This window comes from Hyperolius riggenbachi, chromosome 4 (genome assembly GCF_040937935.1).
Source record: "Hyperolius riggenbachi isolate aHypRig1 chromosome 4, aHypRig1.pri, whole genome shotgun sequence".
NCBI classification, from domain to species: Eukaryota; Metazoa; Chordata; class Amphibia; order Anura; family Hyperoliidae; genus Hyperolius; species Hyperolius riggenbachi.
In genome coordinates this window covers 87576418-87593493 of record NC_090649.1, presented here as the reverse complement: position 1 = coordinate 87593493, position 17076 = coordinate 87576418, and the positions used below count along the sequence as shown (strand labels likewise).

At 44.1% G+C, this 17076-nt stretch overlaps 1 protein-coding gene across 2 annotated transcripts in view; it reads right to left on the bottom strand.

Annotated features, from left to right (window-relative positions):
• The window catches only part of NBAS (NBAS subunit of NRZ tethering complex), a 916216-nt gene that overhangs the window by 437167 nt on the left and 461973 nt on the right, over nucleotides 1-17076 (bottom strand). For both annotated transcript variants that reach the window (XM_068280281.1, XM_068280282.1), the window contains exon 36: nucleotides 13153-13320. In XM_068280281.1, coding sequence (XP_068136382.1) covers nucleotides 13153-13320 — 168 coding nt within the window. The remainder of the gene's footprint in view (nucleotides 1-13152; nucleotides 13321-17076) is intronic.

Below are 17076 nucleotides of genomic sequence, written 5' to 3'. Positions count from 1 at the left end.
TGCCAAATGAGCATCATCTGAAAAATGGTGAGCCTCTCAGCTGGATTTTAATTTACAGTCGTAATAGATGGGCTGATCTGCAATTTGTATTCACATTCCTACAGCCTTACAGGTTGATATGAGGTTGTCAGCATTTTTTTCTGCTCTTAGGGGAAAAGGGAAATGATAGTGTGTTCTCAAGAATGACACATTTTATGTTGTCCTCACGAGCTGTAGAAGTCACCTGAGCTTTCCAATTCCAGTAGAGTTTAGCAACAATCAAAATGCTATAGAAACGGTTGGAAGGAAAAAGTTCTAAAAACATCCAAAGTCTTTAATGTCCTACCAAGGCTGGATTTATACTTTTAGCGCCCCTCGGCCAACTTTCCCTTCCATGTGTAGCAGCCTCCCCCCATTCCATGCGCAGCCACCTCATCCCATGGGTACTATCTACGTACAGCAGCATCTCTCTTTCATGTACAGCTCTTTTAGGAAGCAGCACCCCATCTTCCATGTGTTGTGCGCCATTTGCAGTATTTCTATTATATTTGAAGCTTTCTACCGCCATTGGCTGCAGCCACTCAAGGCCTGTGCCTTTGTGGCCTTTCCAGAAATCAAGCTCTGGTCCTACCCTGAGATAAGCATTATCAGTGATGGCTGCTGCCCCACTTAAAATTACCCTTAAATCCACAGGCTGTATTAAAGAGACTCTAACAAAAATCTCATCCTTTTTTCTACTATCCTACAAGTTTCTTAACGGATTCTAATGTGCTCTGGCTTACTGCAGCACTTTCTACTATCACAGTCTCTATAATAAATCAACTCATCTCTCTTCTGTCTGATTTGTCGCCCTGTGTCTGGAAGGCTGCCAACTCTTCAGTGTTGTTCATCTGTTATGCATGCCCCCCTCCAGGCCCCCTCTATGCACACTCCCGTGTGTATTATTTAGATTAGGCAGCTGTCTCTGCTCTCTTGTTAGTGAGAGAAGATAGCTGCCTGGATAAATCTTCCTCTGTTAGACTGTGAAAGGAGCTGGCTGCCTGGGCTGTCACATACTGAGGAATTACAGACACGGGCAGAGCTGTCTGCAGGAAGAAACAATCAGCCTGTCACTCTTCAGTGGATGAAAGCTGCAGGGGGAAGAAGGTAAACACACAAATGATCTATTGAGATTCAAAAGGAAGGCTGTATACAGCCTGCTTGTGTATGGATGTATTTTCTATGTGTGGACATACTGTACATCAACCTACTTTATGCAAAATTGTGACAGAGGGGAATAGGAGATGTCCCCTGACGCACTGGTATGTTTACTTTTGTGGGATTTTAACAATACAGATTCTATTTAAGCTTTTCTGCACCTTATTCAAAACCCTCACAACTGCTGCACAAGTGCTGGTGATTGTTCATATATAATTGTACAGTTGTGCAGGAAGAAACTTACAACTCATATGCATGTCTTACGTGTGCTGGTATTTTCAGAATAGCTGAGCCAAGCAAGAGTGGGGGCACTGCTGCCTGAACAATACCAGCCCTGCATGGTCCATGGCATGGGGAAGACAATGCAAGAAGAAGGAAGAAATCTTTCCACTTTCTGGAAAAGCCCCAACAATGTTGAGAACAAATAACTCATTCCCATTTTGTGGTAGGGGAGGTGGGGGTAAGCACCCCAGATAGGTCTTGGGTGGGGCTTATGGTGATATCTGGGAGCCCCGTTCAATAATAAGGGGACGCCCGGATGTCCATCACAGTTATAAGAGACTTTTCAGTGTAAAATAAACATTTTACTGATGATCTTCCCAGCGAAGAGTGAAATCACTGTTGGAATTTATAACATTCCATATCTGTACAAATTCCCTTATATATCAGATGTGCCTTCATGGATAAGCAAACCTGAACAGATGTGTGTCGTAAATACTTCTCAAAGCCTCACTGCATCTGCATGTAAATGGGTAAACTAAGAACAATAGATGAGCTCTCAAACTCTGATATCTTCTGGTGATTGAGTGGATCCCAGCTGGGTGTGATAGCTCAAGGATCAGACTTCCAATATGTTCTACAACACTAAATTTGGATATATCACAGTTCTTGTTAAAGACACACTAAAGCGAAAAAAAAAATGATGATATTATGATTTGTATGTGTAGTACAGCTAAGAAAAAAACATTAAGATCAGATACATCAGTCTAATTGTTTCCAGTACAGGAATAGTTGAGAAACTCCAGTTGTTATCTTTATGCAAAAAAGCCATTAAGCTCTCCGACTAAGTTAGTCGTGGAGAGGGCTGTTATCTGACTTTTATTATCTCAACTGTAATTGAACTGTTTACTTTTCCTCTGCTAGATGAGAGGTCAATACTTCACAGACTGCTCTGAAAGACTCATTTTGAATGCTGAGTGTTGTGTAATCTGCACATATTATAGAATAATGCAATGTTAGAAAAAACACTATATACCTGAAAATAAAAATATGAGAATATTTTCTTTGCTGCTAATCTTCTAGTAATTATTCATAGTACACAACCAATTCATTATATCATATATTTTTTTCGCTTCAGTGTCTCTTTAAAGTGGCTGTTCTAGTGGTGAATGAACTATCCAGCTAACATCAGCCCCCAACTTTGCTCTCTGCCATGGAGGTGGGATCTACACATCGAGAGGAGCACTGGAATCTCTCTCTTGCAAGGATGAGACATGACGTGAGAAGGGCCCAAGCATGTGTGTATAGAGGAGATAGAATGTCTCCCTTGTGTTTTCCCCGTTTCCTTAGCTAGCACTTAAATAACTGGTATATGGTTGGTTGGTTGGTTGTTAATAAGTAAGTAACAAACTAGAGTAGATTCTATACACTTGCTGGGTCTTTCTAATGCACTCGCTGAGACCCATGTGTGCCGGTTAACGGCCCATCGCCATGCCCCCTTTCCGAAGTGTACCATGGCACACTCCCTACCTGAGATAGCAGCTTATTTGAAATAAAGCCTACACTACATTGTTTATTATAATAATTAGGGTTTGTGTATTGCATCTCCTATCGAGTAACTACAGTACAGACCAAGAGTTTTCTTTATTTTCATGACTATGAACATTGTAGATTCACACTGAAGGCATCCAAACTATGAATTAACACATGAGGAAGTATAGTACATAACCAAAAAGTGTGAAACAACTGAAAATATGTCATATTCTAGGTTCTTCAAAGTAGCCACCTTTTGCTTTCATTACTGCTTTGCACACTCTTGGCATTCTCTTGAACCCCCCCAAAAAAATCCTAATTGGTGGCAAAAAAACAAGCTATAGATTGTTTCATTGTGATAAGTAGTAATACAATTATAGGTGAATGAATGGAAGGAGTGCTGACTGGTGAAAATTGTTCTGTTTTTTAAAAGGGAAAAACCAGTGGAGGTGAAGTGGTTAATTTCTACATGTTTCCATGATAGTTGTCCTTTAGGGCCCTTTTCCACTTGCGCTAGCTGAATCGCAAAATCGCAAACCGCTAGCGATTTTACAATCGCTAGGGTTTGGTAAATAACATAGGAATCGCGGTAGGTTATTTCCACTACCGCGATTCGTTTTTGCCTCAAACGCGATCGCGTCGCGGAGCGATATTTGCCGCGATTTTGCTATGCACTACAGCATAGCAAAATCGTGATGCAATCGCTGGAACTTTCCTGCACTTTGCTATTCACCAATCGCTAGCGTTCAGTGTGAACGCTAGTGATTGCTAGTGGAAAAGGGCCCTTAAAGAGGAACTGTAACATAAAAAGATCCCCTGGGGGGTACTCACCTCGGGTGGGGGAAGCCTCCGGATCCTAATGAGGCTTCCCACGCCGTCCTCCATCCGTCAGGGGTCTCGCTGCAGCCCTCCGTGGAGTCCGGGCAGCGGTGACGTCAATATTTACCTTCCTGGCTCCTGCGCAGGCGCTCTGACGGCTGTCGGCTCCGAACTACACGGAAATACCCGATCGCCGTCGGGTCCGCTCTACTGCGCAGGCGCAAGTTTCCTGCGCCTGCGCAGTAGAGCGGACCCGAATGAGATCGGGTATTTCCGTGTAGTTCGGAATGGAAAGCCGCCACAGCGCCCCCGCTGGAGCCAGCAAAGGTAAATATTGAAATGACAGTCGGCACAGTCGCCGGCTGTTCGGAGGGCTGCGGAGAGACCCCCGTGGGACAGAGGACGGCGTGGGAAGCCTCATTAGGATCCGGAGGCTTCCCCCACCCGAGGTGAGTACCCCCCAGGGGATCTTTTGAATGTTACAGAGTCTCTTTAAAGGAGATCTGTGGGGGGTGTTGAAAATAAAAACAGCCACTTACCTGGGGCTTCTATCAGCCCCCTGTAGCAGTAATGTCCCACGCCGCCGTCCTACGATCCGCCGGCCCCAGTCTAGCACGGCATGCCATCCAACTGTGGCTGAGCATCTGCTCGCTCCTGCATGCATCATCGGGAAGTTTACTGCGCAGGTGCAGTACAAGAAAACTTCGTACTGCGCCTGCGCAGTAAGCTTACGATGACGGGAGCACGCATTATTCATCTTAAAGAGGAACTGTAACGACAAAACGTCCCCTGGGGGGTACTCACCTCGGGTGGAGGAAGCCTCCGGATCCTAATGAGGCTTCCCACGCTGTCCTCCATCCGTCAGGGGTCTCGCTGCAGCCCTCCGTGCAGCGGTGACGTAATATTTACCTTCCTGGCTCCTGCGCAGGCGCTCTGACGGCTGTCGGCTCTGAAGTAGGCGGAAATACCCGATCGCCGTCGGGTCTGCTCTTGTTACGATCGCTTCTGCAGCGTTTACTGCTGGCTGCAGTGGTATTGCAACCCAAGCAGTTCTGATGTCATTACATGCATTTGCTTGCATAGTTTGGTTTGCACTTAAACTAGTTGCTGATTCCATCTGCAGTCGCTCTGAAGTTAATGACAGTTTAATATGCTTTTGTTTAAACAAACATTGTCTGCTGCAATGGAGTGGCAATCCCTTTCCTGCAGGCTGCATATCATTGTCTGCCTTTTCCTGCTGTCAGCCTGTGATTAATTACCATTCACTTGTGTGGGAATCTGCAGGTCTGCTCCCATTGGATGACCTCAGTATAAAGAACTGCTTCCTGCAATGCTCCATGAGCTACCATAGTCTCAGATTCTGTCTGTTACTCTGTGCGGCTCCCACCTCGTTCCTAGTCCGTGTAGACTGCGCTGACTCCTGCGAAGGGGTCAGTGAGTCCTCCTAGTTCTGCTCTTGTTCTAGAAGTTGTTACTCTGCTTGTCTTGTGTCATATATTGGTTCATCGCCAATATATACGCATACTTGCACGTTTTGTTATTTTCCTTGTATTCGTGTTACGTTGATACATCAGTGTCGCTGATATATACGTACACGAACTGTTTATATCCTGTGTTCAGTTAGTCAGCTTTCCAGCACGTTTTGGTAGTTTGCGCGTATCGTGATCACCCGTGCTGAGTTAGTGTCCTGCTCCTGGTTCTGTTTGTGGATTGCGTTCATCTCTGCGAAGACATAGCGAATCCTTCTTAATCCTGTTCCCTGTATTGCTCCAGTCCTAGTCAGTGTTCCTGCTTATGTCATATATCGGTTCATTGCCGATATATACATATGTTAGTCAGACGTTACAAATAGTTTCATTGATAGCTGTAATTGTAATACGCTAGGAAAACATACTTATTGTATATTTGTCTGTGTTACGTTCATCTATCTTGATCCTCCTATTTTCTGACTATCCTGTCCTGTCTTTGTGAGGCACGCCATCGCTGCAACGCATTGGCTGCCTCATTCCAGTCTGTCTTGTGGTGGACGCTTGCTGTCACTAAGTAGTGGCTAGTTAAGCAAGCGTTCATTCTGTCTACCTGTCCTGATCTCCTCAGTCCTGGTTTATGCGCTCAGCGCTACTTTGCGCTGAGACGTTATCACAAAAGTATTGTTTGTGGCTGTTCGGATCTGCACCGGCTCTGTGCACCACAATCTCCTATTGGAGTCAGTCCTCTCCGCCACTAAACTGGGGATATCCTGATTCCTTGTGCTGGTGTGTGTACCTCCTTCACGTCAGCTTATGTGTTGCATGCTGACTGTGGAGTATACACCTCCAAGCCTAACATTATGGTAGCCCCTTTACCAATCCCCAATTGGGGGGGGGGGGGGGGTTCCAGCAAAAATGACACTGTTTGTTATGGTTCCTGTTCCTTTAAGAAATTTGAGAAACTTAATTCTGAAACAGAAAATGAGTTTTTTTTCTGAATGTACCAGGTTCCTGGCCAATCCCGAGCTCCAGGCTACTCCTGTTTCAACGTGGGCCCCCCAGCTAGTTTATGTTTTGTTTAAGGGAAGATTGTTTCAGTGGGCCTACGATGTCCTGTATCATACCAATTTAAAAGAGAGACCGCTGGAATTTCTAGCGTTTGTGATCCATAACTGGCTGTGCAAAACCGATTTGCCTAGCCCTTTTGATGAGCTCCTGGCAGCTTGTCAATCAGCTGCTCCTTCTACTGCTTGCAAAAATAATCAGCAAGCAGATAATTGTTCTGATAACTTTTCTTCTGCTTTGAATAAATCACCTAAGGCAGCAGGGTCTAAAACCAAACGTAAACGCTCCAAAAGAAAAGCGTTACAATCAGCGGAGTCGTTGCCCTTAGCGACTGCGCATCAGATCTGTAATGAGACTCCGCCATTAGCAGATAATGAAATTCAGTCACCATTCAGGGGAGTCAAATGGACCTATGAAACTACTAATGAACTTTCATTGCTAGCCAGGGAAAATAAGAGTTCTTGTTTAAATGAATTATCTGAATATGATTATGAAGATATATTACAGAGTATTGAACAGATCAATTTATTCGTGCAGCAAGGGAAATTTGCATACACTACAGTTCAACACTTGCTACAGGTATTGGAGATCCTTAGGAATAAGAAATCGGCCAATCGCCTGCTAAATAACCCAATGTATGTTTCTGCCACAAACACATTTGCAAACTGTGATCAGCCTGAATGCTCAGCTGTTAAATATGCTTGGAATCCTCCATTTGAGAAAGGAGAGATGGAAGCCCTGGTCTATGAATGGAAGAAAGATGCAAGTTCATTTTGTCAGTTTTACAGTGCAAAAAGTGAATTAGTATTGAATGCATGCATTAAATCGGCTTATAACCTAATAAAGACTGGTGTGTGTGGGTATGACTTTGTGGCTCCATTGATCGATGTGTGGAGAATGATTTTGGACGATTTTTATGCTATTCAATCAGTTGATACAAGGGAAGACACACTGTCAATTGGAGATTGTTCCACTTCCTCAGTTCCTGAGGACTCGCCTGCTTCAGCACCTTTGGCTGATTCAGCGAGTGATTCAGAGCTCCTTTTGTGTGAAATTGAAGTTCCTGTAATTCCACCCTGTACCATGGATAACTCAGTGTTACTTCCCAGTAAGACAGAAATTACTAATACTTCCTTAACCTTGCCCTGCACAAATTTCTCAGCAGAGGACCCAGAGGTCCTGCTGACTTCTGAGTCCAGCCTAGCCAGTACTCATGAGTCTTTGTTCAGTGAAACAGACATTAGAAAATCTTTGCCTGCCTCTGCAAACACTTCTGTAGAATTTACCTGTGTTAATAAAGTTCAACTCCTGTCTGATCCAGCAGATGCCAATAGATGCACTACATTAGTTTCTGAGTCCCAGCAATCCTGTCTAGAACCTCAGAACCCCAGCATCTGAATTTCCCAATTTTACAATTGAATAGTGATTCAGATGCACAAACATTGTGTCTTGATCTTCCTGTCTCTACACCTCGCTCTAGTTTCGTGAATAGCTCAGAGCATCTGCTATGTGAACCTGAAATCGTAGAATTATTACCTTGTTCAGAAAATGTTCCAGTGAATTTGCCCTGTACCATGAATTGTGCAGTAGATCTTTCCAATGAAGCTCAGGTCACAGAATCATTATGCTGTCCAGCAGGTGCTTCCATGGTTTTGCCCTGCGATATGGCCTGTTCAGTGATCCTGTCCAGTGAAGCTGTGGTCGCAGAGTCTTATGCTTCACCCAGTACTTTGGATACTTTAGATCCTCTAGTAGAGGAGTCTGAGGCACTGCTTACTTCAGTGGGTGTTGCAGTAGTATTCACTTGTTTAGCAGCGGTTTTGGAATTACAGTCTGCTCTAATAAAACTTGATGAATCTCTGCCCAGTGAAGCAGAAGCTATTGAAACATTGTCTTTGTCAGCAAGCGTTTTTGAAACCTTGCCCTGTACACAGTCTGATTTAGCTAAAGATGTTGAGTCCCTCTCTGATATCACAGTAGTCAGGGAACTTCAGCCCTGTCCTCTGAATGTTTCAGAAGTATTGCCCTGTAACATGGATAATTCTGACTCGCTGGAAAAAATAATAGAAATCTCAGAATTTCAGTCCGGGTTAATGAGTGTTTCTGAAACCCAGCCCTGTATCCTGGAAAATTCTGGTTTTCCCCTTCCTGTCCAGTGAGTTCCTCAGTTTTGCTTAGTTCAGTGGGGATTGCTGCAATACTGACTTGTTTTGCAGCCCTTCATGAGCTCCAATTCAGTGTATTTGATGAGTCTCTGTCTAGTCCAGAAGAAGCTATGGGAACCCTGTCTAATTCGGTGCATACATCAGAAGATCTGTCCTGTCTTGTAAATGCCCCTGAACATGATTTGTTAATAACCTTGCTGGAATCAGCGACATTTAAGTCTGATCCTGCAGTTTTTAGTGAGAATCCAGTAACTGTGAAGTCTAGTCATGATGATTTTTTTTTGCCCAGTCCTGGTTTCGGTCCTATCTTGACTGACTTTGAGGTTCGCAGTTCCTTGACATGCCCAGAGGTTTCTCTTGTGCCGGTGTGCCCAGATGTGCTTCGTATGCCAGAGTGCCCAAGTGTGTCTGTGTTAGCGTGCTCACATGCTTCCCTAGTGGAGACATGTTCTGATGTTGCCGGTTGGCCTGCATGCCCGGAGATGGTTCTGGTCCCTAAAAGCCCTGATCTTGATGTTTGTCCTTGTGACCCTGACTCTGGAGTTGCCATGGGTTCCATAGGGGTTCTTGATAGTTCTCCATGTGAGCCTAAGGGGCGTTCTAACCTGTGGGGATCTCTTTGGAGTTTCCTAGTGTTCTGGGAGATCTCCGAGGAAACTTGTCCTGGTACCTTGGACTGGTCAACAGTGGGTTTTGTGTTGGTAAGGACAGTTCCGGTGGGCATTGCAAAGGCTTTGGCGTTTTTGGACAGTCCCTGGAAGGTGGTGGGTATCGCTCAGAGAGTTTCTGGGGGCTTTTTTCTGGAAGTCATGGTTCTGATGGGTATCACACTGAGGCTTGTAGTACTGATGGGCATGGTTCGGTAGGTTCTGGTTCCAATTGGTCTAGTTTTGGTGAGACTGATTCAGGAATTTGGTTTTGTCGGGCTGTTCCGACCTTCATGAATTATCAGTCAGATCAGTTTGCTGGATTTTCCGCTTCTGATTTTTTGGTTTGGGTGGTTCAGGAGAAATATGTCAGTTTTTATAGGCGTCCAGAGGCCGCGTTTAAGGGGGGGGGGGTACTGTTACGATCGCTTCTGCAGCGTTTACTGCTGGCTGCAGTGGTATTGCAACCCAAGCAGTTCTGATGTCATTACATGCATTTGCTTGCATAGTTTGGTTTGCACTTAAACTAGTTGCTGATTCCATCTGCAGTCGCTCTGAAGTTAATGACAGTTTAATATGCTTTTGTGTAAACAAACATTGTCTGCTGCAATAGAGTGGCAATCCCTTTCCTGCAGGCTGCATATCATTGTCTGCCTTTTCCTGCTGTCAGCCTGTGATTAATTACCATTCACTTGTGTGGGAATCTGCAGGTCTGCTCCAATTGGATGACCTCAGTATAAATAACTGCTTCCTGCAATGCTCCATGGGCTACCATAGTCTCAGATTCTGTCTGTTACTCTGTTCGGCTCCCACCTCGTCCCTAGTCCGTGTAGACTGCGCTGACTCCTGCGAAGGGGTCAGCGAGTCCTCCTAGTTCTGCTCTTGTTCTAGAAGTTGTTACTCTGCTTGTCTTGTGTCATATATTGGTTCATCGCCAATATATACGCATACTTGCACGTTTTGTTATTTTCCTTGTATTCGTGTTACGTTGATACATCAGTGTCGCTGATATATACGTACACGAACTGTTTATATCCTGTGTTCAGTTAGTCAGCTTTCCAGCACGTTTTGGTAGTTTGCGCGTATCGTGATCACCCGTGCTGAGTTAGTGTCCTGCTCCTGGTTCTGTTTGTGGATTGCGTTCATTTCTGCGAAGAGATAGCGAATCCTTCTGAGTCCTGTTCCCTGTATTGCTCCAGTCCTAGTCAGTGTTCCTGCTTATGTCATATATCGGTTCATTGCCGATATATACATATGTTAGTCAGACGTTACAAATAGTTTCATTGATAGCTGTAATTGTAATACGCTAGGAAAACATACTTATTGTATATTTGTCTGTGTTACGTTCATCTATCTTGATCTTCCTATTTCCTGACTATCCTGTCCTGTCTTTGTGAGGCACGCCATCGCTGCAACGCATTGGCTGCCTCATTCCAGTCTGTCTTGTTGTGGACGCTTGCTGTCACTAAGTAGTGGCTAGTTAAGCAAGCGTTCATTCTGTCTACCTGTCCTGATCTCCTCAGTCCTGGTTTATGCGCTCAGCGCTACTTTGCGCTGAGACGTTATCACGAAAGTATTGTTTGTGGCTGTTCGGATCTGCACCGGTTCTGTGCACCACAATCTCCTATTGGAGTCAGTCCTCTCCTCCACTAAACTGGGGATATCCTGATTCCTTGTGCTGGTGTGTGTACCTCCTTCACGTCAGCTTATGTGTTGCATGCTGACTGTGGAGTATACACCTCCAAGCCTAACAGCTCTACTGCGCAGGCGAAAGTTTCCGGCGCCTGCGCAGTAGAGCGGACCCGAAGGAGATCGGGTATTTCCGTCTATTTCCGTGCCGAAAGCCGCCACAGCACCCCCGCTGGAGCCAGCAAAGGTAAATATTGAAGCTACAGTCGGCTCTGTCGCCGGCTGTTCGGAGGGCTGCAGCGAGACCCCCGTGGGACAGAGGACGGCGTGGTAAGCCTCATTAGGATCCAGAGGCTTCCCCCACCCGAGGTGAGTACCCCCCAGGGGAGGTTTTTGTTGTTACAGAGTCTCTTTAAGACAAATAATTGCCCGGTGCCGGCGGCGGGGAATGGCGGAGGGCGTGGGACATTACTGCTACAGGGGGCTGATAGACACCCCAGGTTAAGTGTCTGTTTTTATTTTCAACACCCCCCTCCCCCACAGAACCCCTTTAGGGCAGGGGTCACTCTTGAAAAAATTGTGAGCATTTTGCCGCAATGCAAAATCGCATTCAGAAACACAAATGATGGTTGCCTATGGGCCTACTGCTACTTCTGTTCCCCTCTGCAGTTTTGTATTGCGTTTTAATCACAGTAATATAACTGACAACATACGCTCCTTTTTCACTTGTGTTTGCGAATCACATGCAATTTGTGCATTATGCATTCAAATGGGACACAGCGCATCAAAAAACACACATTGGACAAAGACGCAAATACACTGAAAAATGCAAACATGCCCTAGCATAAAAATCAGGGCTGTGGAGTCGGTCCAAAAATCCACCGACTCCGACTCCTCAGTTTAGGATTCCACCGACTCCGACTCCACGACTCCGACTCCTCTAATTTGCATATTACAATTTTGTTGATTAAAAGTATGTAGTAACATGAAATTCGTCTCTTAACTGCCAACGCTTAGGAATTTTACAAGACAACTGAAGTGAGAAGGATATGTAGACTAATATATTTATTCCCTTTAGACTAAAACTAGTCCTTGGTAAGAGTACTTGTAAAAGGTACAAACCGGAACAAAGAACATCTATCAGGCCCTAGGCAATGTAAGTGTGGGTACATGTAAGAATGATGTGCAGGTACTCTGCAGGGGAATGAGGAGATTGTAAACAGACAACACCTCTGTGTTCAATGTGCACAGCATTCTCAGTGGATTCCCTGCAGCTTTGTGGGGAGTGCATATGTAGAGTATAGTACTACTGTGTAACAAAGTAAACCTGAGACAGATGAAATTAAAGTTTTATACATACCTGGGGCTTCCTCCAGCCGCCTTCAGGATAATCAGTCCCTCGTTGTCCTCCTCCACCACCTGGATCTTCTGCTATGAGTCCAGGTACTTGAGCCAGTCAGGCGTAGTGCGCATGCACACACTCCGCCGCCAGGAGCATACTACACCTGTGCAGCACTATTGCGCAGGTGCAGAATGTTCCTGGCTGTGGGAGCGGCATGCGCCGGACAGCGCTGACTGGCTGAATTACCAGGACTCATAGCAGAAGATCCGGGTGGAGGAGGACAGCGAGGGACTGATTAGCCTGAAGGGGACTGGAGGAAGACCCAGGTATGTATAAAACTTTACTTTTCATCCGTCTCAGTTACCCTTTAATTTGTAGTCACCAAACCAAATTTTAATAACATATCACATTATTTGATTTCATCAGCAAAGGGAGTGCATACATTTGCATAAATCAGAATCGACGCAGAATTATTTCCATCTCGTTGACCATCTCTATTAGTGACACGGCTACACATCAGGCTTTATTCTTACAGCATAGATGTTATTTAGTATATATAAGAGATTCCTGTGTACACATCATATATACAGTCACAATCAGATATGTATATCTGACCTTAAAAATACAGGGACGGCTTTATTGAAGCAGCACAAGTAACTAATTTTGATTGGTTTATTTCATTTTTGTGGACTAAGCACAGCTATTACTGTATATATACTGTATATATACATTATTTTTAATGACTATTATCTGAGAAATAGAACATTTTATCATATGTTCTATTTTAATTACAGTTACAAATTCATTAGGAGTCGGTGCATTTTTTCCCGACTCCGACTCCAGGCACCCAAAATTGCCTGACTCCGACTCCACGACTCCGACTCCACAGCCCTGATAAAAATGCATGCATTTATCATCCTGCAAGTGTGCCCCCCCTCCCCTAGTGAATTTATCTCATGTTTGGAATTACATTTTAAATCTGAAAAGCATTTCCTGTGAGCCTCAGTCAGCCCCCTAATCATTATACTATACATGCCCAATGAAAGGAACCTTCGATTTAAAGGTAAAAATGTAAAAACAAATCTTACGTTAAGGGGGCGGAGGTATGTTAGTGACTTTTTCCACCAATGTCCATCACTGACGGCATGCAACAACGCTTTAGTAGTCAGGGTTGTATTAGTAAGAACTTTCATGGTGGTGGTAGTAGTTCGATGCAGCAAGTCCGCAGACTGGGCAGGTGGCACCTTCAAATCAGCCTGGAATGTAATATCACACAAATCATTGTCTTTTCAGTTAGCATGCAACAAAAATATGCATAATACCAAAACAACAACTCTTACATATTTTCTTTTGCAGGTATTACATTAAAAAGTGGGTCATTGCTTCAACAGTTTCTTATTTTAAAGGGAACCTGAACTCTTGCACAGGACAGAAGGAAAACATTTAAGAAATGTATATAGAGGAAAGTGCTAAGTCCCACCCGTGGAGGTATCGGAGCCACTCGCATTACTGATGCCAGCGGCTCATCATGATTGGCTGCATTTTGAAGAGAGACTTCATGATCGGCTCAAGTGTGTGCAGAAAGTTTTTCAGGACACGTGTTGCAAGTCCCGCCCGCGGAGGTATCGGAGCCACTCACAGGAAGCGAGTGGCTGCCTCCATTCAGTGACGGCTGCAATTTTTAGGGAGCCCTGGGTACTGTACCAGCAATTTGTCCAGCCTGTCTATGCAGCTCTAAGGTATACTTAACTTTGTAGTCCACCAAATATGCAAGTGGCTCCAATGGGAAGACAAAAATGGTATTTTGGAACAGAGAATTTGTTAAGGCATGCTGGGCCATTTCTAGGACAATTTCTGGTACAGTAAAACAACTTTTCCTGTTCCCTTGAAGTTTTCTATAACGAGATTGCACTGTAGTAGAAGATTGATTATTATACATTATCGATATTTTATATACATTATTGTTATTGTATATTGATATTCTACTGTTCCCCTCTGAACCATAACTCTTACATGAACCCTTTCCTGTTTATGCCTAACACTAGCCAACCCCAACCTATTCCTAATGCCAACTCTCCCCTAGCTATACCTAACACTAGCCACACCCCCACCTATTCCTAATTCTAACCCTCCTCTATCTATGCCTAACACTAACCACACCCCACCTATTCCAAACACTTACCCTCCCCTATCTATGCCTAACACGAACCACACCCCACCTTTTCCAAATGCTAACCCTTCCCTATCTATGCCTAACACTAGCCAACCCCCACCTATTCCTAATGCTACCCCTCACCTATCGATGCCTAACACTAGTCACACCCCAACTATTCCTAATGCTAACCCTCCCCTTTATATGCCTAACACTAACCACACCCCACCTATTCCTAAATGCTAACTCTCCCCTATCTATGCCAAACACTAGCCACACCCCACCTATTCATAATGTTAACATTCCTCTATCTATGCCTAACACTAGCTACACCCTACCTACTCAGAACACGTACCCTCCCCTATCTACGCCTAACACTAGCCACACCCCACCTATTCTAAATGCTAACCCTCCCCTATCTATGCCTAACACTAACCACACCCCACCTATTCCAAATGCTAACCCTCCCCTAGCTATGCCAAACACTAGCCACACCCTAACTACTCAAAAGACTTACCTTACCCTATATATACCTAAGACTAGCCAAACCTTACCCATTCCTACTGCTAACCCTCCCCTATCTACGCCTAACACTAGCCAACCTTCACCTATTTCTAATGCTAACCCTCCCCATCTATGCCTGACACTGACCACACACCACCTACTCAGAACACTTACCCTTCCTTATCTATGCCTAACAGTAACCACACCCCACCTATTTCTAATGCTAACCCTCCACTATCTGTGCGTAACACTATCCACACCCCTCCTATTCCTAATGCTAACACTTTCTTTGGACTAGCCCATTTCCACATGTGGAATTCTAAGGGCTTTATTTTCAAAAGCATTTAGTGAACAGCAGTTGCTCATTCTAACTACCAAAATAGTGTGCAATCAGGTAGGAGGTGAGACCTGCATCTCTATATAGATTCTTTCCAGGGAAAGCTTTTGTAAAGAATACATGCAATACTGAATCTCCCATGAAGAGATGGAATAATCAAAAACCCAATACACACAAATCTATACCTTTGCAAAAGAAATTAAAACATAACTTTTATTCCGACCACTAAAAACCATTAGCTTGTAAAATACTGTTTCCATATACAGACGGGGGAAGGGAGAAAGGAGTGCACAGAGCCTTGTGGATAAAGCCAATAAGTTTAGGTTCTTCCTATTACCCAGAAAGAGTTGTTAACCAAACATGACATTTTTTTTTATTTTCCATATCTGTTGTATGTATTATGTTTATATAGCACACTGAGCACTTTGCACTTTAGATAGTAAGCCTGACGAAGCCCCTACTGGTTGAAACATGTAGGGTTTATAGATGGGGTGTTGTGTGTTTGATTAGCAACTATCTGGGTAATAGGGAGAACCTATGTAGTTAGCAAAACTCATTGGCTTCATTCACAGGGTACTCTTTTTGTGTACTCTTTTCTCCCTTCCCCAGTCTGTATATGTAAACAGTATTTTTACAAGCTAATGGTTTTTAGTGGTCGGAATAAAAGTTATGTTGTAATCTTTTTTGCAAAGGTATAGATTTGTGTATATATTGAATCAGTTGTGTTGTTGCATCTAGTCCAAAACCTTTCGGTAATAGGGCTGCTCAAACCCAATCCGGGAGACATCCGGATAGTTGCTATCCTGATATCTCCCAGTAAACCTGTGCGGGGCGGGCGGGGGGTCAATCTTACTTGTTGGACATCTCCTTCGTGACACCTTCTTCGTCCGTCCCTCAGCGCCTCCCACAATGCGCTCCACCCGCGTCACGTGATTACAAACACTTCCTCCTTCAACCCGGAAAGAGGAAGTGTTTGTAATGACGTGACCGCCGCTTGGACCACATCGTGGGAGGCACCGCGGGAAGGACCGAACAATACATCAGACAGGTAAGATTGACACCCCCCCCCCTCCGCACAGGTTTACTGGGAGATATCCGGATAAAACTATCCGGATGTCTCCCAGATCGATTTGAGCAGCCCTGTTCGGTGATGTCAGATTTCGACTACCTACAGTAAGTGACAGCAACATAGAATAAAAGTAATTTATCACTCATTTTACTCTGGAAGAAACATACTTCTTATTTGTATGTATTTACATGTATTTAAAATGTTACAATTTTTCCCGAAAGTGGTCCTTTAGGGATGATATCAGGGCCTTGGATTTGGGAACAGAATAAAGTGTGCAGAAGTAAAGTGAGATATGAGACTTGGGTAAGGTGATTAGGGAGGCCATCTGGAAGACACACAGTGGAGGCACGGCTGAGTGACAGTGGTATGAAAAAGGACAAGTACTGGACCGTTACTGCTGAATGACTGTATTGATTTGCTCTGTAATTACGCATTGTCACTTATTGCAGTGTATAAAGGACAGATCATTAATCTGATACACTGGCAGAGTCATAGTGCTAACCATACCTCTAATAAAGAGACAATAGCAGAGAGTTCTAATGATAGTGTCCAACTGAGGGCCAAAATGTTAGCTTGGCAAGTAGGAAAAAAATGATATAGAATGCTCTAAAGACCAGCTAGGAAAATGATATTATATTAACTTGAACTTTAACTATATGTGCAAAGAAATATCAGGTTTTAAAGTGGACCTGAACTTTTGCACAACTTTTGCACAAGACACAAGGAAAACAAATAAGTGCACCCTGTGTGTCTTTAGAGAGAAGAGCTTGTCTAATTCCCCCTCATCTGAGACTTATCACAAGCGTAATTTGATCTCTCATCTGTGTCAGCACAGAAATTTGGCAGTCCTTGACAGACACAGCTAATATGTAAACAAAGGATATTAACCCTTTATATTGGTAGGTGAACAGAGGCGCCAGAAGGAGAAAAGTACATAAAATTTTTAAAAA